Here is a 25,981-nt window from a genome sequence, read left to right as displayed (position 1 = left end):
TGGAAGTCGCAGGATCAGTGGGTCGACGTGGCCGAGAGCGGTGGTCAGCCGACGTGGTGGGCCTAGCCCCCACAGAGCGGCTCTCGCTGCTCGCTTGCGTGCGGCTCCGTCCACTCTGTCTGGCGTTACACGCAGCCGGTCCGGCGAGGTCACCGGTCAGGAGGCCAGATTCCTTTTCTTCCGACGGCCGACCACGACGCTGACGCCAGTCCTATACCACACATACACACGCACTCGCAGCCATGCCATTCCCAAGCCTTAGCGGCCGCAGAGCACCGGGAACGGCATATAAAGAGACCATCACCCAACATCAGTTCATCACCCACCACCACCGCCGAGACAGCGCGCAGTGCCGGTGAATCGACGACAGAGCTAGCAGCAGCTGTCTATATATAGGCGATGAGGACAGCCGGCCGGACGCCGGCGACGAGGGCGATCTCCTGCGTCCTTCTCCTCCTACTCGCCGTCGCGTCTCAAGGGGCCGCCGCCGCGGCCATCACCAAAGGCGACTTCCCCCAAGGGTTCGTCTTCGGCACCGGCTCCTCCGCTTACCAGGTACGCGGCGCACTGCTATGCCACTCAGCTCACGCCGGCCAGGCCCGGCCACCCGCCTCGCCCTAGCCCTCGCCCTCGCCGTTGCATGCATCGTACTAGTATATCGCCGGTGGTTCGTGCGTCCTAGGGATTTCTCCTGTCGCAGCTGACAGCCACACGAAAATCTCCGTAATTGAAACAGACAGAGAAACTATGTTTTTGAATTTTTCAGAGAAACTATGTAACCTAGTACAAATTTCTCCATCAGGAAACAAACGTACTTGCTTCTGTGCTATTAGTATCAAGAACAGTACTACTAGTGTACTACTCCCTCCGTTCCGAATTAGTTGTCTTAGATAAAATTTTCTAGATACGGATATATATCTCGTATCTAGACAAATCTAAGATAACTAATTAGGGACGGAGATAATATTTTTATCTTTATCTTTGTGCAGGGCATGGAATTGCTGCCAAGTGGCACATGCTGACTTGTTGGTCGATGTCCTCTATTTATTTATTTTTGCGGGCAATATCTAGCATCATCATCTCTCTCAAAATAAAATAAAAAACGTTCATACATGCAAGCATCGAAAGATCTCCTCTTTATTACTCCCTCCGTCCCACAATATAAGCTATGCTAGCTTGCAAAAACGTCCTATATTATAGGACGGAGGGCCTTCTAAGGAAATATTAGAGGGGTTGCATTTGCATACCGTGTGCCGGTGTGCGGTTTTCCCTTTCCTTGTGTCATTTTCCTGCCCCTGGCCTTCCCTTTTTTCTTCACCAGCTGCTCCTTGCCTTTTTCTCGACGACATTTTCGGTCACACGTGACACGTCCTATATATATTGTTAAAGTGAACTGAGCCATCAATCGGACGGGTGGAACAGGGCGCGCAACAAAGTAACGGACGTGAAATTTCCGCGGCCAAAGAGCATTTTTTCTCTTTTCTTTCCACGTGTTCTGGCCATGTTTTTTTTCCTAATCTGATCAGAGGCGAATGAACAATGTGGGCATGTGGCGATGCTGGATAACTAATGTTTCATTCCTGAGTATACTTGTACTTGTGTTGATGCAACAGCAGGGTGGTCCAATGTCCAAAAAAGTCAAAACTGTGGAAGTAGTTCATGACGTGCAGTTGCTTAAATTCAGGGTCCAACACAAAGCTTTCTTTCTAATGTCATATCCCTAAACTCGATCCAAGTTACGCAACCAATTTCTTTTGGTAGTTTTGCAAAAAGACGTGGTGGTTTCAGTTAAATGAAATCGGAGAGGATGCTCCCTTTATTATAAAAAAAGTAATAAAAAGTTAAGCAACCAGTCACAGGCACAAAGCTTTCTTTCTAACGTCATATCCCTAAAGTCAATCCCAGTTAATCAACCAGTTTCTTTTGGTAGTTGTAAAAAGACGTGGCGGTTTCAGTTAAATGAAATCGGAGAAGATTCCTCCTTTTATTATAAAAAAAAGTAATAAAAAGTTAAGCAACTAGTCACAGGCAGCCTATGCTTACACTCTGTTCCTGCCAACGACGTTTTCGTCCCATAGTCTTTCAGAAAACAACCCAAATGCCATTTCCTCACCAATTTCTTTCGTCGACTTCATTTCGACGTCACCAGGCTAATTTCTCTTTCGACTTCTTTCTGGTTTTGGCTGGAGCGAAACAGAGCATCTTAATAAGTGAAAGCTGCAAATAGGCGGTCATGTTTGCAGGATTGGAACCATAAATATCCCAAAGCTCTCAAGACTCTAGAGTGGAGGGAGAAAAAAAATAGCGGTCCATCTTATGTTGCTACGGGTTAGGACCTGAGAGTCCAGACAAGGGTAAACACTAAGAAAAAGGGGTCCAAATAATAATAATAATAATAATAATAATAAGAGAAAAGTATACATTTCGTCCCTCAATTTTTAACGGAGTCTAGATTTGGTCCCTCAACTCCAAAATCGGACAACTTGCACCCTTAACTTCTGAAACCGGACAAGATTCATCCCTGGTCATGGTTTTGGTGCCGTCCCACCCTGGTTTTGACCGTTCCGACTCAAATTTGCCTACCATTTCCAAGTACGTGAACCTTTTTAAAATTCGGTTACTTTTTTCAAATACGTGAACCTTTTTAAAATCCGGTTACTTTTTTCAAATACGTGAATCATTTTAAAATTTGTGTACTTTTTTAAAATCTGCGTAGTTTTTCCAAGTTCATGTACTTTTTTAATTATGCGTATTTTTTTAAAGTTCATCTAGTTTTTTTAAGTTCATTTTTTAAATTGATGTACCTTTTCATATTCGAGTACATTTTTTTGGAAAGAGTTCATGAATTTGAAAAGTTTATGCGAACCGGAAAAAAGTACGGGGATATGGACTTTTTTTACGCAAAAATATGTGGATTTCAAAAATTATTTCAGCTTGAAACAAGTACGTGAATTTCAAACAAAGTTCATGGATTATCATAAAAGGAACACATATTATAAAAGTATGCAAATTTCAAAATAGTTCGCTGATTTGAAAAAAAGTATGTTTATTTTTGAAAAAATACGCGAGCTTGATAAAATTACGTAGAGTTGAAAAGTGTATGTGAATTTTAAAAAGTTCACGGACATAAAAAAATTACACAAATATGAGTGAGCACCGGTCAAAACCGGGGTGAGTCAGCACCAAAACCGGTCAAAACCGTGTCCAGGGACGAACCTTGTTCGGTTTCGGTAGTTGGGGGTGCAAGTTGTCCGGTTTTGAAGATGAGGGACCAAATCTAGACTTCACCAAGAGTTGAGGGACGAAAAGTATACTTTTCTCTAATAATAATAATAATAATCATTAGAGAGAATGGTCAAAACTAACTGCCTTTGCTCTTAAGGCTCTGCTGTCTGAAATCAGAATTCAGATAACAAGTTTATATAAAATACTTTGTTGTGCGTACCGATCTGAATATTTGGCTGGTTCCAGATTGAAGGTGCGGTTGCAGAGGACGGAAGAAAACCCAGCATCTGGGACACATTCACACACTCAGGTTTATTCACAGGCTCCCCCACGCCCTGTGGGCCTGAATCTACCACGCATTATCGCATTGCGAATTGTAACATGGAGTTTTAACGTCCACAGGCTACTCTGCTGATGGAGCCACTGCTGATGTGACTGCAGATCAGTATCATAAGTACAAGGTTAGTTTGTGAGACCAAGTGATGTTAAACAGATGAATTTTCAGAACAAGAATTGGGTGCTAAACTCACTCGGATAAACAACCAGGAAGATGTAAAGCTTTTGAGCCAGATGGGCGTGGACGCGTATAGATTTTCCATTGCCTGGCCTCGGCTTATTCCTGGTAAGGTCATACCGACAGTATTAGTAAAAGCACCACATGTATTAAATAATGTGTTTCAGAGAAGTTAAGAATGGCACTGAACTGACTTCTGTTTGCAATCCATGAAGATGGCCGAGGAGCTGTCAATCCAAAGGGACTGGAGTACTACAACAACCTTATCAATGAACTCCTGAGTCATGGTATTTGATCCTTGGCATACTGAATCCTTCATTTACGAATGAAATTACAAGATTTCCAAATGTCCAGCTGTGCAGAGATAAATCGTGCATCTTCCTGTGTTTCCTGTAGGAATTCAGCCTCACGTGACGATATATCATTTCGACTTCCCTCAGGCTCTTCAAGATGAATACCATGGGATGCTTAGTCGTAAATTCATGTAATTTCTTCTTGCCCTATTATTCAATGTCATTAGTGCAAGTGCAATTTCATAAGGGAAGAAAAAAATAACGGTCCTTCTTACCTTTTTTGTCACATGGTTGCAGAGATGACTACACGGCGTATGCAGATGTGTGCTTCAAGAACTTTGGTGACAGGGTGAAATACTGGAGCACCGTGAATGAGCCAAACATTGAGCCCATTGGCGGATACGATATAGGATTCTTTCCACCACAGCGATGCTCCTCCCCCTTCGGCATCAATTGCAACAATGGCAACTCTACCACTGAGCCCTACATAGTAGCTCACCATCTTCTGCTTGCACATGCCTCAGCAGCGTCCCTGTATAAAGAGAAGTACCAGGTTAGGAACAATGCCACCTTTTACAGAACCAACATGTTCATTTGAGATTAGCCATTCTCACATGTGCAATATTCCTTCTTATTTCTTGTTAATCAGGCCAAGCAAGGAGGAAAAATTGGACTCACATTGCTCTGCTGGTGGCACGAGCCTGCGACACAAGCACCTGAGGATATAGCAGCAGCTGCAAGGATGAATGACTTCCACATTGGATGGTATGTTCTTCTACAGTTCAAGTTCAACAAGGACAGCTAGAATGTGTGTGTAACTACAGCTAAAGATCTTGTGATCATGACACAGGTTTATGCATCCATTGGTACATGGAGACTACCCCCCAGTGATGAGGAAGAATGTTGGGTCCAGGCTACCATCTTTCACTGCTGAAGAGCTGAAGAGAGTGCTTGGGTCTTTTGACTTTGTAGGATTTAACCACTACGGTGCCGCATATGTGAAGGCTGATCTTAGCAAACTGGATCAGAAGCTGAGAGATTTCATGGGTGATGCAGCCGTGAAATATGACACCAGTAAGAACATGTGTTATATGTGCCATAATGCAATGAGAGGAATGAAACCTAACTCTTCTGCAAATGTATTCTTGCAGTGCCATTTTTGAACTCAAAGAACCAGGTATTTTATGATACAAGTCATTCCATTACTAATCAGTTTAGTTTGAAAATGAACTTTGTTCCCAATAAACTAAATCATTTGTATGTCTGCATGACTAAAATTAAATGCAACAGCTCCTCTTTGGGTCGAAAATGGGTCTGATGTCATCAACAGCGTGGTCTATGAGGAAAATGCTGGAGCATCTGCAGGTCAAATACAAGAACCCTGTGGTCATGATCCACGAGAATGGTAAATTCTACTGACCGAATTTCAGCTACCTTAAAATGCATGATTCTGTAAGGTCATCAACTTTTGATCACTCATAAATCTGAAATATGTACCATTTCGTCAATGATCATATCCATCAGGAGCTGCCAGCATTGCTGATCCCTCCAGTGGGAACGCCCCTGACGACGAGTTCAGGTCGCAGTACCTGCAGGATTACATCGAGGCGACCCTCCAATCCAGCAGGTACCAACACCATCCATTCATCTGAGTAGAGGACACCTGAAAGAAACTCATGCAGTTTGCTCACCATTTTCCTCTCTGTTGCTGGGTGGTCAGGTACGGCTCGAATGTGGAGGGCTATTTCGTGTGGTCATTCCTGGACGTGTTCGAGTACCTCTACGGCTACCGCATGGGCTTTGGCCTCTACGGTGTGGACTTCAGCTCCAAGGAGAGGACGAGGTACCAGAAGCACTCCGCCAAGTGGTTCGCCGGTTTCCTCCATGGTGGTGAGCTCAGGCCGGTGGCTCTGCCCGGCAAGGTCTATTCCCAATGATCTTGACGCTTCTTCAGGCCTTCATAGCCAGCAAAGAGAAGGATGCACGAATAATCCCGGATAGTTGCGTGTTAATTTTGGATGGAAGTTGAATTTAGCTTGGCCAGTAGGTTTTACAGGTCTCTGCTTCTTTGGATTCGATTGTTCCTAATCCTATGTATATGTTTATGTCGATGTATATGCTAAAAATATTAATACATTGCTACACAAATTGTCGGGTTTAGTCATTAGTCAGTGAGTAAAATCACATACCTGAATTTAGACAGTATCTGCGAAGTCTCAATTTTGGTTTCAGTGGCATATACATGGGCTGTAAAGATGAAGGAGCCACATACATGTGCCTGATATTGTCGCAATGTCCAGATGACCAAACAAAGGTAGTGCCTCCCTGCTACAAGCATAATCCAAGAGAAACAGCAGCAGCACTCATTCAGCATTCTCTCATAATAACTGATTCAGTATTCTGGTACAGTGATCAGAACTATTCATGCAGCAGCCAATAACTATTAAGCCAGTAAAATCATGATTTGTCCAGACTAGCACACAGAATATGACGCCGGCGCCGGTGCCAGTGCTTGACAGAATATGACAACAATCTGACACTGAAGATGATCTCCAAATGTAAGTGCTTGTATGGTCAACCAACAACAAATCAAGCCCAGCTACAACCAATACATAGTTAACACAGACATGACTAATTCTGCACAATCTTCACTAGCAACTAGATACGAATTGTTGCTACCAGTCATCAGGATTACTTGTTCTCTCCTATTTATTCTGCTGTCAAATAAATGTCTTCTCTCAGCGTGTGATTGGTTCTGATATATGTGGGATCGGTTCACACATGAGGCTTCTAAGCAGCTCCGGCTAACTACGAAGAAAACAATAATATCAGTAATTCTGATTCTCATTACTCACCCAGACGAAGATTAAGCTGTAAATTCTCAGCTAGTTCCAAACGTAAAATCTGGCAACATAGTTACAGAGTTTATTGGATGTGCACATCAAACAATGCAGATGCTGGGGGCATCGCTTCCTTTCTATAAAAAAAAGGGTTATGGAGTCAATGCTCGAACCTTCCCAGGTAAATCAGTTTAGCAAAAATATCAGATGGAAACTACTCCCTCCGTTCCAATTACTCGTCGCAGAAATGGATGTATCTAGAACTAAAATACATCTAGATACATCCATACCTGCGACAAGTAATTCGGGACGGAGGGAGTAACAAACAGAGAGAGGTAACACGAGGCACAAAATTGGAAGAGGCGTCTGTAGATTTGTACTGATAGTCTGATACTATACTGTTTACATAGTCTTCAGTTTCCATCAGGTGACAACAGCTTGGTAAATACCTCCAGATAGACGGCCAGGATGACTTGGCTAAGTGGGGAAGAGGATTATACTAGGGACCAGGGGGTGATGCAAACATGTAGTAGGTTGAAACTTCTTACATGATGAAAACATCAACAAGGGAAATCTAATCTACGCAACAAACTGAACATCCAGTCTCTGACAAACTTATCCTAACTGACAAGAATCAGAAGAAGAAAAATAAGATCACGGTGATCCTACCGTCTTAAATGGCAACATCCTCCACCAGAATAAAACACCGAGCCCCCGAATTATCGTGCCGCAGTTGCCTATCATGGCATGTGAGGACATAAAATGTTCAAGTACATAGCTAATATGACTAAATCGAGGATATGAAAGATTATTGGTCTAAATGTCCACAATGAAATAGAGACTGAAAATTATATATTCTTCTAGTATGACAAAGTGTTGTTCCAACAGGTGCCTTAAAATAGGGCACCCACAAGAAGACGACCATGATGTATTTTGCAACACCTGTTTTAGGCATCTATTAGAGTTGGGAGGTTTTTGGTGTTGTAAAAAAGCACTTTTAGGTGGCAAATTTTGCTCCAACCACAGTTTAGTGCCTTATTATAGGGCACCTATTGGAGATGCTCTAAGAAGTAGGGCCAGGAGATAGGAGCTAGATCGCGGTTGCCCTCAAAATATGATCTACCGTAGGTGGTGACATCTGAGGAACATATGTGCATGAGAGAACTATATGATTCTCTCTGGGACTTTGGTCCTTGAAAAAGAATACAAAACGTGCAAGAAGAAACACAAGTGGTCACATCCAATAAAATACCACATAATACGCAGCTTGTTTACAACTGAAACAAATTTGATCCCAATCTACTAGATAGGTCGCAAACAGCTTAAATACTAGGAGGATACACAGTTTGCAGGATTATATCAAAATGTTGATAAGGTAATAAATAAATAAACATGTACGTATCAGAAGCAAAATGCACATCACGGGTTCAATTAACACATTATGGTAGCTTATCTGATAGGACAATTAGGTGATGTACTGCTTGACATTTCAGTTCCATCATCTCTACCACCAGCTGCCCAGTCTACAAGCAAAAGAAAACAAATAAAATAACCAAAAAATCCATAAAAAATTAACACAGAAAGAGAGGGTGAAGGTGCAACAGTTACGACTTGCATCAATTTACCACTACATATCATGTAACCTGAGCAGATCGCTAGCTTTTGACTCAAGGTTAGGAATAGGTCAATAAAGCCATATATAGTACCTATTAGAGCACACTTTCTCTAAACAAAACGAATCATTCCAAACAGTAATGATCACCTACCTACTAATAAAGCCATTTTCAGACTGTTGAGCCAATCAAAGGAAATGAGTTTTCCAGAACTACTCTGGAGTGAAGTTATTCCATGCTAAGTCAGATGCACTAATGGTAATATTCTTGAACGAATACATTCTGGTGGAGAAAAATATCTCGACTGCTTAAGTTTGAATACCTTATAGTAAGTAAGTAAATAAAAACATAATGAACTATAGACAAGAGACAGTAATAAAAATAATTCTGCTTTCACATGGTCCAATGAAATATATACAAACATCACCATGAGTTCAGAAACTGAGGAAGCAAGTATATTACTTATGCATGAATTGCTAGGCAACCTTTAACCACACAACAAAAGTTAATTAGTGTTTGTTACTATTGCAATGCAAGGGTCGGCTATTACCTGCAGCATAAAAGCTTGTGTAGGGAAAATAGGTGAAGATGGAGTTGAACTGGAATCGGTTATTGAACTGCATTGAGTCGAGTTGAATCATGAAAGAACCACTAGATGTCCCCAGAAATATCACATAGTGATCCTCCTCGTACCCATGTATCCTGGTCCAGAAGACCTGGACGGACTGTCTTGGCCAAAGGTGCATTGTCAGTTCAATGGTTTTCTGAAGGACCCATGTAGCAACATCATCAGAACTGACCTTCCGCTTCCATAACTGCATGGTCAGTTCTGTCAAGATGATGAGTCCAAGACTACTTTCCTCTGTCCGCATGATCTGATAGTCAGAACAACCGTCGTCTACTGGCTTCTCAATTGTAACAAGCTTCTGCATTTTAAAATCAAACTCAAGAATGCAACCTTCAATCTGGCAACACCACCAGTAAAGTGCATTCCCAACCAGGACGCTGGACTTTCTCCAAGAAAACAATGTTTACCAGTCTTTAGTCGTTGAGATAACATTTCCCCATAGGCCAGACCTGGATTTGTAGAGGCACACAGATAGACTTGCGTGGTCTTGGCCACCTCGCACCAAAGCCAATTTAAAAGAGCTCAAGCCACAATCACCGTGCACATGGCCAGGGTCGTCATCACCAGCAGCGCAGAGCACCGCCGCGCATAGGATCTCCCTCTCTCTAGCGTTGCCGAACTCTGGTGGAAAAGCTACTCGGTGCTGGCGACCGGAGATGGGGTTCCACACGACGGCCTCGGGTTGTTTCTTGTTGAGGAAAAGGGCGAGGCCGTGATGGCATTCCACGAAGTCCAAGTCCAACCCCTCGTCGCGGCAGCGCTGCGGCAGGGAGAAACGCGCGGCCGGGATGCGGTCGGGCGAGTCCAGCGTGGGAGTGAAGACGTAACCGACATCTTGGTCGAAGTAGAAGCAGCCGAGGATTGGGGGCTTCCGGTGGTGCGCGCGGAAGCGGCGGCGGAAACCCGGATCCGAGACGAGGCGGCGCCAGCGCTTGCAGACCACGGAGGCGCGGAGGAGGGAGGACGGTTGCGGGGGGAGGAGGAGTAGGATCTCACGGAGGAGGTCGTCGTTGTCCAGCGGCGGCGCAGGCGCCGGGAACGGCATGACGGGGGACGCGAGACGGCGGCGGCGGCGGACCATGGAAACCTCGCCAATTTCTCGTTTGGAGGGAATGGTTTAGCCGGCTTGAGATTCGCCCCCTTGAAAAACTGTACCTTTTTTCTTTTTCTTTTGGGACCCTTTTGCTATTATTGTAAACTTTGCTATTTTTGAAGCAAGTCTTTATACAGTACGGTATTTTTTTTAGGACAGTCTTTTAGAGTAACTCTAGCAGATGTCGTATATTCTTGTCCCACAAAAATAGTTTACGGTTGCCTCTAAAATGAATTTATGGTACTGCGCGCGATCGAGTGGAACAGATGCCATAAATCCGTACCGCAAAAACTCCGCAAATCCGTTTTAGTTGAGACAAAATCATTATTTTGAACAATATAATTTAAATAAAACAGCAATATAAATCAAACTTATTAATGTTTTAACATAATACAATACAATAATCCTCTCAATTGCAACCAATGTTCAAATCTGAATAATTAAAACAATAACGACATGATCCTGAATTAAAAGAATTGTTCAAATCACAGATGAATACAAATAAGATCAAATAAATAAAATGAGAGTCTATCTTCAATACAGTTACCGCTGGTGCTCAATGAGATCATTGGGGACTTGGGTCTATGTGGCATTGTTTTCAATCTGCCAGTATATCTCGAAAAATGCAATGATCTCATATTGGTTCCTAGCAGGTTTTGACACGGCTACCTATCAATATTTTCATAGAAAAACTGTAGGTTTAAATCTCTTTCATCCTCAATGATCATGTTGTGTAGAGTTACACATGCAATCATGATATTTGAGAGGGATTGCTTATCCCAGAAACGAGCAGGACCTCAAGCAATAGCAACCCGAACTTGCAACACACCAAAATGCCTCTCAATATCTTTTCGGTGTGCTTCTTGTGCTTGGGCAAAAATAGTTTAAGTGCTGCCTTCTGGCTTACTAATTGTCTTTCCAAATATTGCCCACGAAGGATAAATACCGTCGGCAAGATAATACCTGGTATAATCGTTGCCCATTGACTATGTAGTTGCAAGCCGAAGCTTTTCCACTAGCTAGCTGCGCAAAAACATGTGATCTATGCAATACATTGATATCATTGAGAGACCTCGGCAATCCAAAGAAACAATGCAAATCCAGAAGACATGTGAAGCCACGGCTTCAAGCACAATAGTGGGTTTATGTTGATGGCCAGTGTAATGCCCGACCCAAACCTTCGGGGGATTCTTCCACCTCCAATGCATGCAATCTACACTCCCAAGCATGCCCGGTTGTCCTCTTTTTTCATTCATCGCCATCAACTATTTTGTGTCCTCATTGGAAACTTGGAGGTACTCGGGACCAAATACCCGGATCAATGTCTTGGCAAACACCCTCATGCATTTGAGCGTGATATCTTCTCCCATGCGAAGATACTCATTGGTGTAAACGTTGGGAATGCCATATGCTATCACTCTCATTGCCGTCGATATTTTTTGGTATGCACTAATTCAAGCAAATCAACCGCATTCCTCTAGCAAGTGAAGAAGCAGACAATTTTGCTCACAAGCTTCAACAATGAGAACAAAAGAGATCTACACATTCAGTAACTCCTACGGAAGAGGTGAGCCAGATAGGTTGGTATCTTGGCTAGTCTCTCATGAGCATTTTGTGGTCGAGAGCTCGGTTGCGCAAAATGTAAAGACGGCAAATTGTCGATCCGTGGTGCTTCTTCTTCTTGTCGGCTTCAAATTCTTGGATGAGATGCAACAAGAGGAGGTGTCTGGCATCGTCGTCCAAAAGCATCTCCTCTATGTCAGAATCATCCGACTCCGATGGCAAGGATGATCACATGTGGGACCAAATACTAATAAACAAATACACTACTATTCAAGTGAGACCAACATGCACAAATAACAAATGCATAAACACGACTCCAACTCAGTATAATGCTCTTGTTTTTTCCTTCCCAACCAAGTTATTTCTATTTTATATCACGGAAAAAGAGAGTGAACAAATTGTAATTCCAAAATAAAGATAGACCTTGTCCTCCGAACCGATCCACGACATTGTGCAAACAACTTACCGATTTTTATTCTCATATGTTTCAATATTCGAAATGTTGTGTCTGTAAAGGACCATGGTCACTAAAGATTCTCCAATGCATGACACACAATTTTTTTGTGTTTTTGTTATTTTTAATACTGAACCGCGAGCAAAAGCCGCATGAGACCAACATATTTTGACGATTTTCTAAGCGACTAACCTAACTTCTCGTATTTTATAGTTTCGTAGCAAAGCATGGGCATTGTGTGCTGGTATCAATAAAAGGAACATTTACAGTATAGCAAATATCAGACATAACCAACAAACACAGAGAGGCAACACTAGGCGCACAAGTAAGAGGACTTTGTAGATTTGTACTGATACATACCCTGAAATTTCTCTCAATGCCACATAGCCTGAACTTTTGTTGTTTACATAGTCCTCAATTTCTGACAGGTGGCGACAGCTTGGTAAATACCGCCCGCAAGATGGCGGGGATGACTCGGCTGATTGCGGAGAAGATTAGATGACCAGGAGGATCAAGGAAACAAGTAGTAGGTTGAAACTTCCCACATGATCAAACATCAACAAGGGGAATCAAACTGATACCTGCATACTTCAGAGACAAACTTCCAAACTACGAACATTCAGCAGGTAGTAGGTTGAAACTTCCCACATGATCAAACATCAACACGGAGAATCAAACTGATACCTACATACTTCAGAGACAAACTTCCCAACTACGAACATCCAGAGAAAAAAAAACAAGATCACAGTGATCTTGTCCTATTAAATGTGTGGAGCTGCGCGCCTTATCCGAAAAATCAACCCTCCTGTGATCCTGCGCATCACCAATCCAGTACTCCCTGATTTTGTGTGCTCATTAAAGCCCGCATCAACATTTACCTTTATCACATTGATATCCAGGGGTGACCAAGCTTGCCTCGCCCGAGCTGGGGCAGCTCTCGTCGGTGTGGCCAGATCACAAGCAGTTAGCCCATCGAATCGATGCTTGTACTGTTCTGTCATCCTCTCCATGCCGATGATTATTTCTTATCAGGTAGTCAGGTACAAACAAATGAACTCATTTGCAGCAGAACTCTTGAACAGAACTATATTTTTTATTCATACTCGTATTTCATAACATAAGGTATACACATGTAGTTTTTGATTTCACAGATTTGTGGTTAACGGAAAAGATGAGTAGACATAAATACTATCTTGCGGATAGAAAGAACTATATATCTGTATGCGAGCTAAGCCTCCAAATGTGCAAATCAAGTTACTTCTATAACATTTAAGATGGTTCAAATCTAGGTATAACTGTGTTTGGTACTTTGGTCAATTTTATACTGTTGTGTAGTTTATGAGAAGATGAGCAACCATAGATATATACATCTGAAGTTAGCTATATCATCACTCATGCCAACATCAAAAGATTTGAGACAGCAGAGCTTTCCTCTCGCTTTCACTTGGTCCAATTATAATATAATAACAATCACCATAAGTTAATCAAATTGACTGGAAACAAACTACTCTATAATTTATGCATGAATGGTTAGGCAACCCTTAAGCACAGCAGCATTACAGCAACCACACAGCAAAAGATAATTGGATTGTGTTACTCTTGCAATGTAAGAACCGGCTATTACCTGCGGCATAAAAACTTTTGTAGGGAATGTAGGTGGTGTTGATATCTTTTCTTTCTGGAGGTGTGGTGCCGTCGAGATTGGTCCGAAAACAGTTACCGAACTGTATTGAGTCAAGCTGGATCATTAAAGAACCATTAAGTGCGCAAAGAAATAGCACACTGTGATCCTCATCGTACCCATGTATCCAACTCCATTTGAGCTCGACGGGCGAAAGGTGCTCGAGCAGATCAATGGTTTTCTGAAGGATCCATGTAGCAACATCATCATAATTGTCCTTCCGCTCCCATAACTGCAGGCTCAGTCCTGTGTAACCGATGAGTCCAAGACCTCTCTCCTCTGTCCGCACGATTCGGAGGCGGGGACGGCCACGGTAGGCAATCTCGCAATCTAGTGGCTTCTCAATCACAACAAGCTTTTGCATTGCAAAATCAAACTCAAGGATGTCACCTTCAGTTTCCCCATAAAGCAACCAGCAAAGTGCATTCCCGACAAGGACGCTGGGCCTTATCGGAAAAACCAACCCTCCTGTGGTCCGTGTTGAGGTAACATTTCCCCACACACCAGACTTGGATTCATAGAGGCAAGCGAATACAAGTCTATGGTCTTCTACGCCCATGCGCACCAAGACCAATTTAAAATAGTCCAGGTCGCAGTCGCCGTGCACGTGGCCATGGTCGTCATCGCCGGCAGCGCAGAGCACCGCCGCGTATAGGATCTCCCTCCCTCTAGCGTTGCCAAACCCTGGTGGAAAAGCTACTCGGCGCTGGTGGCCGGAGATGGGGTTCCACACAACGGCCTCAGGTTGTTTCTTGTTGAGGATCGCGCGGCGGGGATGCAGTCGGGCGGGTCCAGCGTGGGACTGAAGTAACCGGTACCAGCATTGACGCAGAAGAAGCCGAGGATCGGGGGCTTCCCGTGGTGCGCGCGGAAGCGGCGGAGGAAGCCGGGATCGGAAACAAGGCGGCGCCAGCGCTTGCACACGACGGAGACGCGGATCAGGGAGGAAGGCCGCGGAGGCAGGAGGAGGAGGATCTCACGGAGGAGATCGTCGTTGTCCAGCGGCGCCGCAAGCACCAGGACCGGCATGACGGAGGACGCGAGAGGGCGGCGGCGGCGGATCTTCCACATAGACTCGCAAGTCCCAGTCAGGGATCAGGGTTTAACTGAGCTGAGCTTTGCCCCCTTGCAAACGTATTATTACGTACGTGCCTCTTTTAGTAGTTCTTTTTGGACTAGAATTTAATGATGCCTATCCTCTCCGTTCCAAATTAAGAAGTTCTAAGTTTGTTGTTAACCAATTTCTTTATACTCAATCAAGTTTATGAAATTTGTGTTAATATATTACATTAAATAGATAAATATGTAAATATAAAAAACTGACAAAAACCCATTTAAAAATAGTGAATCTAATACTAATTTGGTGTTAAATATGTTATTCTTTCTATGTGAATAGTCAAACTTAGATTAAAAGGTTGACTAACAAACATGCCCGTGGGCTGCAACCGGAGAGAAAAAATTTACACGCTATCCAAATAAGTTTGAATCAATACCCTGACATATGAGCTGTCATCTATTTTAACACAATGACTCGCCATGTTGCGAACATGTTTTATAATTTGCGAACAATTATAAAATTACTAACATTTTTTAAACAACAACAACAATAGGCTAGAGGTGAAACCCATAAAATCTCGCGACCAACTCATGACTCTGGCACATGAATAGCAAGCTTTCACACACCCCTGTCCATAGCTAGTTCTTTGGTGGTACTTCAATCCTTCAGGTCTCTCTTAACGGACTCCTCTCATGTTAAATTCGGTCTATCCCTCTCTTGACATTAAAATCACTAATATTTTTTAAAACTGCGAAAATTTTATGATTTCCCACACCATTTTTGAATTCACAAACATTTTATGATTTCTCAAACATGTTTTTCAAAACTCACAATGTTTTGAAATTTGAAAATCTCGAATTAATTTAAAGAAGAAAAAAAGAAATGAGAAAAGAAAAGAAAAGACAAAAGACGAAATGAAAAAAATAGGGGAGTCACGCCCTACGGGCCGGCCCGTGAACGCGCACTGGGTGGGTGGGGGGGGGGAGGTGCATCACAAAAAGAGGGGAAAAAATCTGCAGAACCTAGGGATAAAAAAATTACACTCTAACCAAATAAGTATGACTCAATACCTTGACATATGAGTGTTCAAAAAAAAACACCTTGACATATGAGCGTCCTCTTTCTTTTGCGTCCTCTATTTTGACACAGTGGCTCGCCATGTTGCCACTTATCTTTCTTCACATCCTCGCTGATGATGAATGCGATGTCCACGTGATCGCAATATAGTCGACTTGGTAAATCCCAAGGCAATGAGCTTGCCACTACACGACACACTTTAAAAACAAATCTCATCGACCATAAACTTGCAATTTTTTTTTGAGTTTTTTCAATATTTTCTAAAATCTCATGGACATTTTTGTCAGATTCACGAATTTGTTTTGAATACATGATTATTTTTTCAGAAATCATGTACATGGTTTTATTACCCGACATTTTTTTCCAAATTGTGCGTTTTTTAATAATTTGCGAACACTTTTAAAAAATCAATTATATTTTTGAAACTGCAAAAATTTTATGATTTCCCACACATTTTTGAAATCACAAACATTTTATGATTTCTCGAACATGTTTTTAAAAATTCGCAATCTTTTGAATTTTGGAAATCTCAAATTAATTTAAAGAAGAAAAAACAAAAAAATGAGAAAAAAAGCAGAAGACGAAATGCAAAAAAGAAGAAGAAAAAAAGAGGCGTCACGCCCTGCGGGCCGGCCCACTTAACGCGCACTAGGTGGGTAGGGAGGTGCATGACAAAAAAGGTTGGGGAAATATGGGGCACTTGGGGATCAAACCCTGGTGTCCAAGGTAGAATAGAGAGGCTTTAGCCACTGCGCTGTCTCTATGCATCTGATATATATTCAGCATCATCATCTTTAGTAACTGAGCGCGGCGGCGAATTTGGTGGAACCGAATCATTTTTTAACTTACGGGTGGTATTGGTGGGTAAATTTTGTCAACTTATGGGGTAAATTAAATGACGTACCACCAGAAGCAATAGGTGCTTTATTAGTAGGTAAAGACTTGTAAAAGAGCCCGTGCGTTGCAACGGGAGAGAAAACATAACACACACTCTTAACTCAACAACTATCACTTAAGATCACAATAGGTTCGTCTCCTTTATTTTTGCGAGGATCATATTTGTGTTGCCGCTTATCCTCCTTCTCACCCTCGCCGGCGATGGCCTCGGTGTTCACACAAAACAACAAAAAACGTGTGTCGAATATGATTAATCCTAAGGCGTCTCTCTCCCCCTCCCTCCCTCCCTCCCCTCTCTCTCTCTCTCTCTCGCTCGCTTTCTCTCATTCTCGCGATAAGAAATCTGTTGTTATCGATGTTTTCAGAGGTATGCATGTGTAGTTATCGATGTTTTCAGAGGTATACATTTTTCAGAGGTATGCATGTATAGTTATTGATGTTTTCTTTTCCTTATATGGTTATAGTGGGGTGTTTATTTGCAATCTGGATCGTCGTCGGTATGGGAAAAATGGATCTTGCGCTATAAATTATAAGTTTGCTTCCAAATTTTTTTTAAAAAATATTTAACAGGTAAAATTAACATCATATTTAGATTGCACACATTTTTCTAATAAAATTTCATATATAATATTTTAAAATCGAAGTTACAGTTGAAAAGATACAAATAATTTAAAAAATCATTTGGTTTGACTCAAATATGTTCCAAAATATTATTTTAAAATACTTAACAGTTAAAAATAATCTCATATTCATATTCTACATATTTTTCTAATCAAATTTCATATATAACATGTTCAAATTGGAGTTACGGTTTAAAAAATATAGATGATTTTAAAAAGCATTTGTTTGACTTAAATATGATCCACCGATGAATTACCTAAAACATCAGGGGGTATTCGAAAAATGTAAAATAACGGTTCAGGTGTGACTTAATTCCGGATGGCGGGTTGATTTCAAGAAAAGACAGGGACTTTTGTATAAAATACAAAAATAACGATTCGTGTTAACTTAAAACAGAACTGCGGGTTGAATTCTCTGAAATAGAGGGACGTTTCTGAAAAATGCCATGACGGACGAAAGAAACCCAATTTGCTTTATTATTAGGTAAAGATTTAGAACAAAACTAAAAATTAATTAATTTGAAATAGGTATTTAGTCTTTATGTAAACTTGAAGCATACTTATAGCATGCTGAAGCGGGTATTCGTAGACCGACAACATACTCTTTTGTTGACCTATACAAGTTATATACTCTTTTTTCTTCTTCGTGTAGGCACTGGTTGAAGCCTTCCACCTTCTTTCACCAGTGAGAACACTATTGCTCCTTGCCTTCGTCGGTCGTTCGGTGGAGTGACGGGAGGATCCTAGTTCTTGGCCATCTATGTGGTTTAAGTCATTCATATCTCTAGCGTTGCTTCCACATTGAAGGTACTTTACCTCTGTTTCTCCCTCCCTCCCTCTCTGACTGGCATCACGGGGGCATTTACCTTCTTTGGCAGGGGTGACTCATGCGGTGTTCAAAGCTGCATCTGTTGGAAACTTGGTTGTCTTAGTATGGAGTACGAGTATGTCGTATGTATCCCTCTGCAAATTTCCTTTGGAGGCCCGCGAGAAGTTCTGGCAGGCAGCGAGGGATGATAGCAGAATGTGAGTCACGCATGACCTTTGTTATTTCCACACTTTACGATGGCCCTTCTGCGATGAGTGGGCTTCGTTTGAATCATTTTCACTTAGTAGGTTTCACTCACATCGAAACCTAGTTTTGGGGGGTCTGTATCTCAAAAGGTATAGCCTAATGTTGAGAAGAACATTACTGAAATCAGGGATTTTGCCGTCTGCCAGTTCTTTGTCATCTGCTAGCAGACGACAAAGAAGGTCTTTGCCAGCAAAGAGAGAAGTGGCCCCCACTAACAAGCCGATTAGAAAAACTTAACGCCCCCCCTTTGCCGTCTAGCAGACGGCAAAGATAAAAAAAAGCGGACGACAAAGGGTAACTAACCTAACCTAACTAACAGCCGATCGAGCCCCCACCCCCGCCCGTTACTCTCTCTGTTTCTCTTCGTCTCTCCTCCCCGACGCCCCGCCACCAGATCCACCCACCACCGCCCCCGCCGCCCGGCGCCGCCCCCGCCACCCGCCGCCACCCCCGCCCCCGCTTGCCCCGTCGCCCCACCACCCCACCGCCCCACCCCACCCGCCGACGCCCCGTCGCCCCACCACCCCGCCGCCCGGCGCCGCCCCCGCTTGCCCCGTCGCCCCACCACCGCGGCGCCCCCACCCCACCCGCCGACGCCCCGTCGCTCAACAATCCCGCTGCCCCGCCGCGCCACCACGTCGCCGGCCCACCTGCCCCACTACCCCGACCGTCCCATTGCCCCGGCGCGCCGCCACGTCGCCGGCCCACCCGCCCCACTGCCCCGACCGTCCCATTGCTCCGGTGAGTTATTTTCTTCTTCTTCTTCTTCTTCTTCTTCTGTTTTTTCATTTTTGTTGTTGTTTAATTGTTAGTGTTAGATTTAGTGCTAGATATGTGTTAGTGTTAGTGTTAGATTTAGTGGTACATATGTGTTAGTGTTAGATTTAGTGCATGGATTTTACATGAAAAAAGATGAAAAAAGAAGAAGAAGAAAAGAAGTAGAAGAAAAAAGAATATGTAGAAGAAAAGAAGGAGTAGAAGAAATAGAAGAAGAAGAAAAGAAGAAAAGAAAAGAAGTAGAAAAAAGATGAAAAAAGAAGAAGAAGAAAGGAAGAAAAGAAAAGAAGTAGAAAAAGGATGAAAAGAAGAAGAAGAAGAAAAGAAGTAGAAGAAGTAGAAGAAGAAACGAAAAGAAGTAAAAGAAGTAGAAAAAAGATGAAAGAAGAAGAAGAAGAGAAAGAAAGAAGAAGAAGAAGAGAAAGAAAGAAGAACAAGGATAGAAGGAAACACCCCGACCCCCTGACCCCGACACCACACCTCGACACCCCGACCCCCTGACCCCGACACCCCAACCCCGACACCACACCCCGACACCCCGACCCCGACACCACACCCCGACCCCCTGACCCCGACACCCCGACCCCGACACCACACCCCGACATCCCGACCCGACACGACACCCCGACCCCCTAACCCCGACACCCCGACTCCGACACCACGCACCGACACCCCGACACGACACCCCGACACCCCGACCCCCTGACCCCCTGATCCCGACACCCCGACCCCGACACCACACCCCGACACCCCGGCCCCAACACCACACCCCGACACCCCGACCCCTGACCCTGACACCCCGACCCCGACCCCTGATACGTCTCCAACATATCTATAATTTTTGATTGCTCCATGCTATATTATCTACTGTTTTGGACATTATTGGGCTTTATCATCCACTTTTATATTATTTTTGGGACTAATCTATTAACCGGAGGCCCAACCAAGAATTACTGTTTTTTTTTTTGCATGTTTTAGGGTTTCGAAGAAAAGGAATATCAAACGGAGTCCAAACGGAATGAAACCTTCGGAAACGTGATTTTCTCAACGAACAGGACCCGGGAGACTTGGACCCTACGTCAAGAAAAGAAATATGAGGCCACGAGGTAGGGGGCGCGCCCACCCCCACCAGGCGCGCCCTCCACCCTCGTGGGCCCTCTGTTGCTCCACTGGCGTACTCCTTCCTCCTATATATATCCACGTACCCCCAAACGATCAGAAACGGAGCCAAAACGCTAATTCCACCGCCATCCACGAGATCCCATCTTGGGGCCTGTTCCGGAGCTCCGCCGGAGGGGGCATCAATCACGGGGGGCTTCTACATGAACACCATAGCCCCTCCGATGAAGTGTGAGTAGTTCACCTCAGACCTACGGGTCCATAGTTAGTAGCTAGATGGCTTCTTCTCTCTTTTTGGATCTCAATACAATGTTCTCCCCCTCTCTTGTGGAGATCTATTCGATGTAATCTTCTTTTTGCGGTGTGTTTGTTGAGACCGATGAATTGTGGGTTTATGATCAAGTCTATCTATGAATAATATTTGAATCTTCTCTGAATTCTTTTATGTATGATTGGTTATCTTTGCAAGTCTCTTCGAATTATCAGTTTGGTTTGGCCTACTAGATTGATCTTTCTTGCAATGGGAGAAGTGCTTAGCTTTGGGTTCAATCTTGCGGTGTCCTTTCCCGGTGACAGTAAGGGCAGCAAGGCACGTATTGTATTGTTGCCATCGAGGATAACAAGATGGGGTTTTCTTCATATTGCATGAGTCTATCCCTCTACATCATGTCATCTTGCTTAAGGCGTTACTCTGTTTTTAACTTAATACTCTAGATGCATGCTGGATAGCGGTCGATGAGTGGAGTAATAGTAGTAGATGCAGGCAGGAGTCGGTCTACTTGTCTCGGACATGATGCCTATATACATGATCATACCTAGATATTCTCATAACTATGCTCAATTCTGTCAATTGCTCAACAATAATTTGTTCACCCACCGTAGAATACTTATGCTCTCGAGAGAAGCCACTAGTGAAACCTATGGCCCCCAGGTATATCTTTATCATATTGATCTCCTACTACTTAGTTATTTCCTTTGCTATTTACTTTGCCTTTATTTTACTTTGCATCTTTATCACAAAAATACCAAAAATATTATCTTATCATATCTATCAGATCTCACTCTCGTAAGTGGCCTTATAGGGATTGACAACCCCTATTTGTGTTGGTTGCGAGGATTTATTTGTTTTGTGCAGGTACGAGGGACTCGCGCATAGCCTCCTACTAGATTGATACCTTGGTTCTCAAAAACTAAGGGAAATACTTACGCTACTTTGCTGCATCATCCCTTCCTCTTCGGGGAAAACCAACAAAGTGCGCAAGAGGTAGCAAGAAGGATTTTTGGCGCCATTGCCGGGGAGGTCTACGCAAAAGTCAACATACCAAGTACCCATCACATACCCTTATCTCCCACATTACATTATTTGCCATTTGCCTCTCGTTTTCCTCTCCCCCACTTCACCCTTGCTGTTTTATTCGCCCTCTCTCTCTATCCTCCCTCTCTATTTGCCTCTTTTTGCCCGCTTACTTTCTGTTTGCTTGTCGTTATGGCTAGTCCCTTATCTTCTTCGTTAACTCCTGAGTTCGAAATCTTTCACTTTAAACAGAGACTAGGAGAAAACTTAAAAGATGCCTGGTTGAGAATAATGGAGTCTTATCGTAATTGTACCTCAGAAATAAACCTAAGAATTTTGCTTCGCAATTTTTACGTTGGATTAAATATGTCTCATAGACAAATCTTGGATTGCGTTGCCAAAGGCAATTTTATTGAAATCGATCCCCGTATTGCACTTGAAATTATAGAAGGTATAGTGGGAACACTACCTCAACAAAAGGGGCCTCATCCTACTCAGGAAGAGACACAAGTTTTTGAAAAAAATTGTGAAGTTACTAAAATCTTGCAGAAATCTCTTGAACCTCTTAAGAACATTAGTGGAAATATTCACCGCATGAATATGTTGATTACCCTTTGCAATAAGCGGTTGGATTCATTAGATCTAAAATTTTCAGAATATGAAGGGAAACGTAAAGAACCTCCCAGGTTCGAGCTTGATTCCGCTAAAAATTTGAAAACCAAAGATGGCAATACCTAGATCTATTCTTGCTTATTATGCCTAGCTAGGGGCGTTAAACGATAGCGCTTGTTGGGAGGCAACCCAATTTTATTTTTATTCCTTGCTTTTTGCTCCTGTTTAGTAATAAATAATTTATCTAGGCTCTATTTTGGTTGTGTTTTTGTGTTTAATTAGTGTTTGTGCCAAGCAGAACCGTTGGGAAGACTTGCGAAAAGTCTTGTTGAACTTGCTGTAAAAAAACAGAAACTTTAGCGCTCACGAGAACTGCTGTCATTTTTATTTGGAAAGTGCTATTTAGTTAATTCTTTTTGCATATGATTAATAAATAAATTCCTCACTCCAGAAATTTATTTTAGAATTTTTGGGATTCCAGATCTTGCGCTAGATACAGATTACTACAGACTGTTCTGTTTTTGACAGATTCTGTTTTTAGTGTGTTGTTTGCTTATTTTGATGAATCTATGGCTAGTAAAATAGTTTATAAACCATAGAGAAGTTGGAATACAGTAGATATAACACCAATATAAATAAATAATGAGTTCATTACAGTACCTTGAAGTGATCTTTTGTTTTCTTTCTCTAACGGAGCTCACGAGATTTTCTACTTTAAGTTTTGTGTTGTGAAGTTTTCAAGTTTTGGGTAAAGATTTGATGGATTATGGAACAAGGAGTGACAAGAGCCTAAGCTTGAGGATGCCCATGGAACCCCCAAGATAATCTAAGGACACCTAAAAGCCAAAGCTTGGGGATGCCCCGGAAGGCATCCCCTCTTTTGTCTACTTCTATCGGTAACTTTACTTGGAGCTATATTTTTATTCGCCACATGATATGTGTTTTGCTTGGAGCGTCTTGTATGATTTGAGTCTTTGCTTGTTAGTTTACCACAATCATCCTTGCTGTACACACCTTTTGAGAGAGCCATACATGATTTTGAATTTGTTAGAATACTCTTTGTGCTTCGCTTATATCTTTTGAGTTATATAATTTTGCTCTAGTACTTCACTTATATCTTTTAGAGCACGGTGGTGGATTTGTTTTATAGAAACTATTGATCTCTAATGCTTCACCTAGATTATTTTGGGAGTATTAATAGCATGGTAATTTGCTTAAAATCCTAATATGCTTGGTATACAAGATTAATAATAAAATTTTCTTTTGAGTGTTTTGAATACTAAGAGAAGTTTGATGCTTGACGATTGTTTTGAGATATGGAGGTAATAATATCAAAGTCGTGCTAGTTGAGTAGTTGTGAAATTGAGAAATACTTGTGTTGAAGTTTGCAAGTCCCGTAGCATGCACATATGGTAAACGTTATGTGAAAAATTTGAAACATGAGGTGTTATTTGATTGTCTTCCTTATGAGTGGCGGTCGAGGATGAGCGATGGTCTTTTCCTACCAATCTATCCCCCTAGGAGCATGCACGTAGTACCGAGGTTTTCGATGACTTATAGATTTTTGCAATAAGTATGTGAGTTCTTTATGACTAATGTTGAGTCCATGGATTATACACACTCTCACCCTTCCATCCTTGCTAGCCTCTTCGGTACCGTGCATTGCCCTTTCTCACATTGAGAGTTGGTGCGAACTTCGCCGATGCATCCAAACCCCGTGATATGATACGCTCTTTCACACATAAACCTCCTTATATCTTCCTCAAAACAGCCACCATACCTACCTATTATGGCATTTCCATAGCCATTCCGAGATATATTGCCATGCAACTTTCCATCATTCCGTTCATCATGACACATTCATCATTGTCATATTGCTTAGCATGATCATGTAGTTGACATAGTATTTGTGACAAAGCCACCGTTCATAATTCTTTCATACATGTCACTCTTGGTCCATTGCATATCCCGGTACACCGCCGGAGGCATTCATATAGAGCTTTTGTTCTAGTATCGAGTTGTAATCATTGAGTTGTAAATAAATAGAAGTGTGATGATCATCATTTTCTAGAGGATTGTCCCAAGTGAGGAATAAAAAAAGGCCATAAAAAAAGAAAAGGCCCAAAAAAAGAAGAAAGGCCATAAAAAAGAGAAAAGGCCCAAAGAAAAAAAATGAGAGAAAAAGAGAGAAGGGACAATGTTACTATCCTTTGCCACACTTGTGCTTCAAAGTAGCACCATAATCTTCATGTTAGAGATTCTCTTGTTTTGTCACTTTCATATACTAGTGGGAATTTTCATTATAGAACTTGGCTTGTATATTCCAACAATGGGCCTCCTCAAGTGCCCTAGGTCTTCGTGAGCAAGCAAGTTGGATGCACACCCACTAGTTTCTCTTGTTGAGCTTTCATACATTTATAGCTCTAGTGCATCCATTGCATGGCAATCCCTACTCCTTGCATTAACATCAATCGGTGGGCATCTCCATAGCCCATTGATTAGCCTCGTTGATGTGAGACTTTCTCTTTTTTTGTCTTCTCCACATAACCCCCTTCATTATATTCTATTCCACCTATAGTGCTATGTCCATGGCTCGCGCTCATATATTGTGTGAAAGTTTATAGGTTTGAGATTACTAAAGTATAAAACAATTGCTTGGCTTGTCATCGGGGTTGTGCATGATGAGAGCATTCTTGTGTGATGAAAATGAAACATGACTAAACCATATGATTTTGTAGGGATGAACTTTCTTTGGCCATGTTATTTTGAGAAGACATAATTGCTTAGTTAGTATGCTTGAAGTATTATTATTTTTATGTCAATATGAACTTTTGTCTTGAATCTTTTGGATCTGAATATTCATACCACAATTAAGAAGAATTACATTAAAATTATGCCAAGTAGCACTCCGCATCAAAAATTCTGTTTTTATCATTTACCTACTCGAGGACGAGCAGGAATTAAGCTTGGGGATGCTTGATACGTCTCCAACGTATCTATAATTTTTGATTGCTCCATGCTATATTATCTACTGTTTTGGACATTATTGGGCTTTATTATCCACTGTTATATTATTTTTGGGACTAACCTATTAACCGGAGGCCAAGCCCAGAAAAGCTGTTTTTGCCTGTTTTAGGGTTTCGAAGAAAAGGAATATCAAACGGAGTCCAAACGGAATGAAACCTTAGGGAACGTGATTTTCTCAACAAATAAGACCCGAGAGACTTGGACCCTACGTCAAGGCACGTAACAGGAGGCCACGAGGTAGGAGGGCGTGCCCTACCCTACCAGGCGCGCCCCCACCCTCGTGGGCCCCCTGTTGCTCCACCGACGTACTTCTTCCTCCTATATATATCCATGTACCCCCAAACGATCAGAACAGGAGCCAAAACCCTAATTCCACCGCCGTAACTTTCTGTATCCACGAGATCCCATCTTGGGGCCTGTTCCGGAGCTCCGCCGGAGGGGGCATCGATTACGGAGGGCTTCTACATCAACACCATTGCCCCTCCGATGAAGTGGGAGTAGTTCACCTCAGACCTACGGGTC

General features: G+C 42.5%; 2 protein-coding genes and 1 long non-coding RNA gene across 3 annotated transcripts; 1 reads left to right on the top strand and 2 right to left on the bottom strand.

The window, feature by feature from the left end:
• The first annotated feature begins 237 nt into the window (after positions 1-237).
• LOC123104359 (beta-glucosidase 31) lies at positions 238-6,180 on the top strand. Its single transcript, XM_044526189.1, has 13 exons — positions 238-555; positions 3,472-3,535; positions 3,628-3,686; positions 3,772-3,847; positions 3,955-4,026; positions 4,136-4,223; positions 4,330-4,585; positions 4,682-4,797; positions 4,883-5,106; positions 5,184-5,209; positions 5,323-5,437; positions 5,557-5,659; positions 5,753-6,180. Exons 1-13 carry the CDS (start codon positions 400-402, stop codon positions 5,967-5,969), a joined length of 1,572 nt encoding a protein of 523 aa, XP_044382124.1. The 5' UTR covers positions 238-399; the 3' UTR covers positions 5,970-6,180.
• On the bottom strand, positions 3,444-4,441 carry LOC123104361 (uncharacterized). Its single transcript, XR_006450293.1, has 4 exons — positions 4,308-4,441; positions 3,934-4,239; positions 3,756-3,844; positions 3,444-3,660 (listed from the first exon to the last, which is right to left on the bottom strand). It is a non-coding gene; the product is annotated as an uncharacterized lncRNA (long non-coding RNA).
• Positions 6,181-6,405: 225 nt separating the features above from the next.
• On the bottom strand, positions 6,406-10,129 carry LOC123104360 (uncharacterized). The gene is made up of 2 exons (XM_044526190.1): positions 9,036-10,129; positions 6,406-8,395 (listed from the first exon to the last, which is right to left on the bottom strand). The coding sequence occupies exons 1-2, from the start codon at positions 9,415-9,417 to the stop codon at positions 8,322-8,324; spliced, it is 456 nt and encodes a 151-aa protein (XP_044382125.1). The 5' UTR covers positions 9,418-10,129; the 3' UTR covers positions 6,406-8,321.
• Positions 10,130-25,981: the final 15,852 nt, after the last annotated feature.

The sequence above is a fragment of the Triticum aestivum genome, chromosome 5A (assembly GCF_018294505.1).
Source record: "Triticum aestivum cultivar Chinese Spring chromosome 5A, IWGSC CS RefSeq v2.1, whole genome shotgun sequence".
Classification (NCBI taxonomy): Eukaryota; Viridiplantae; Streptophyta; class Magnoliopsida; order Poales; family Poaceae; genus Triticum; species Triticum aestivum.
The sequence above is the reverse complement of the archived record's forward strand: the minus strand, read 5'-3'. Positions and strand labels throughout refer to the sequence as shown.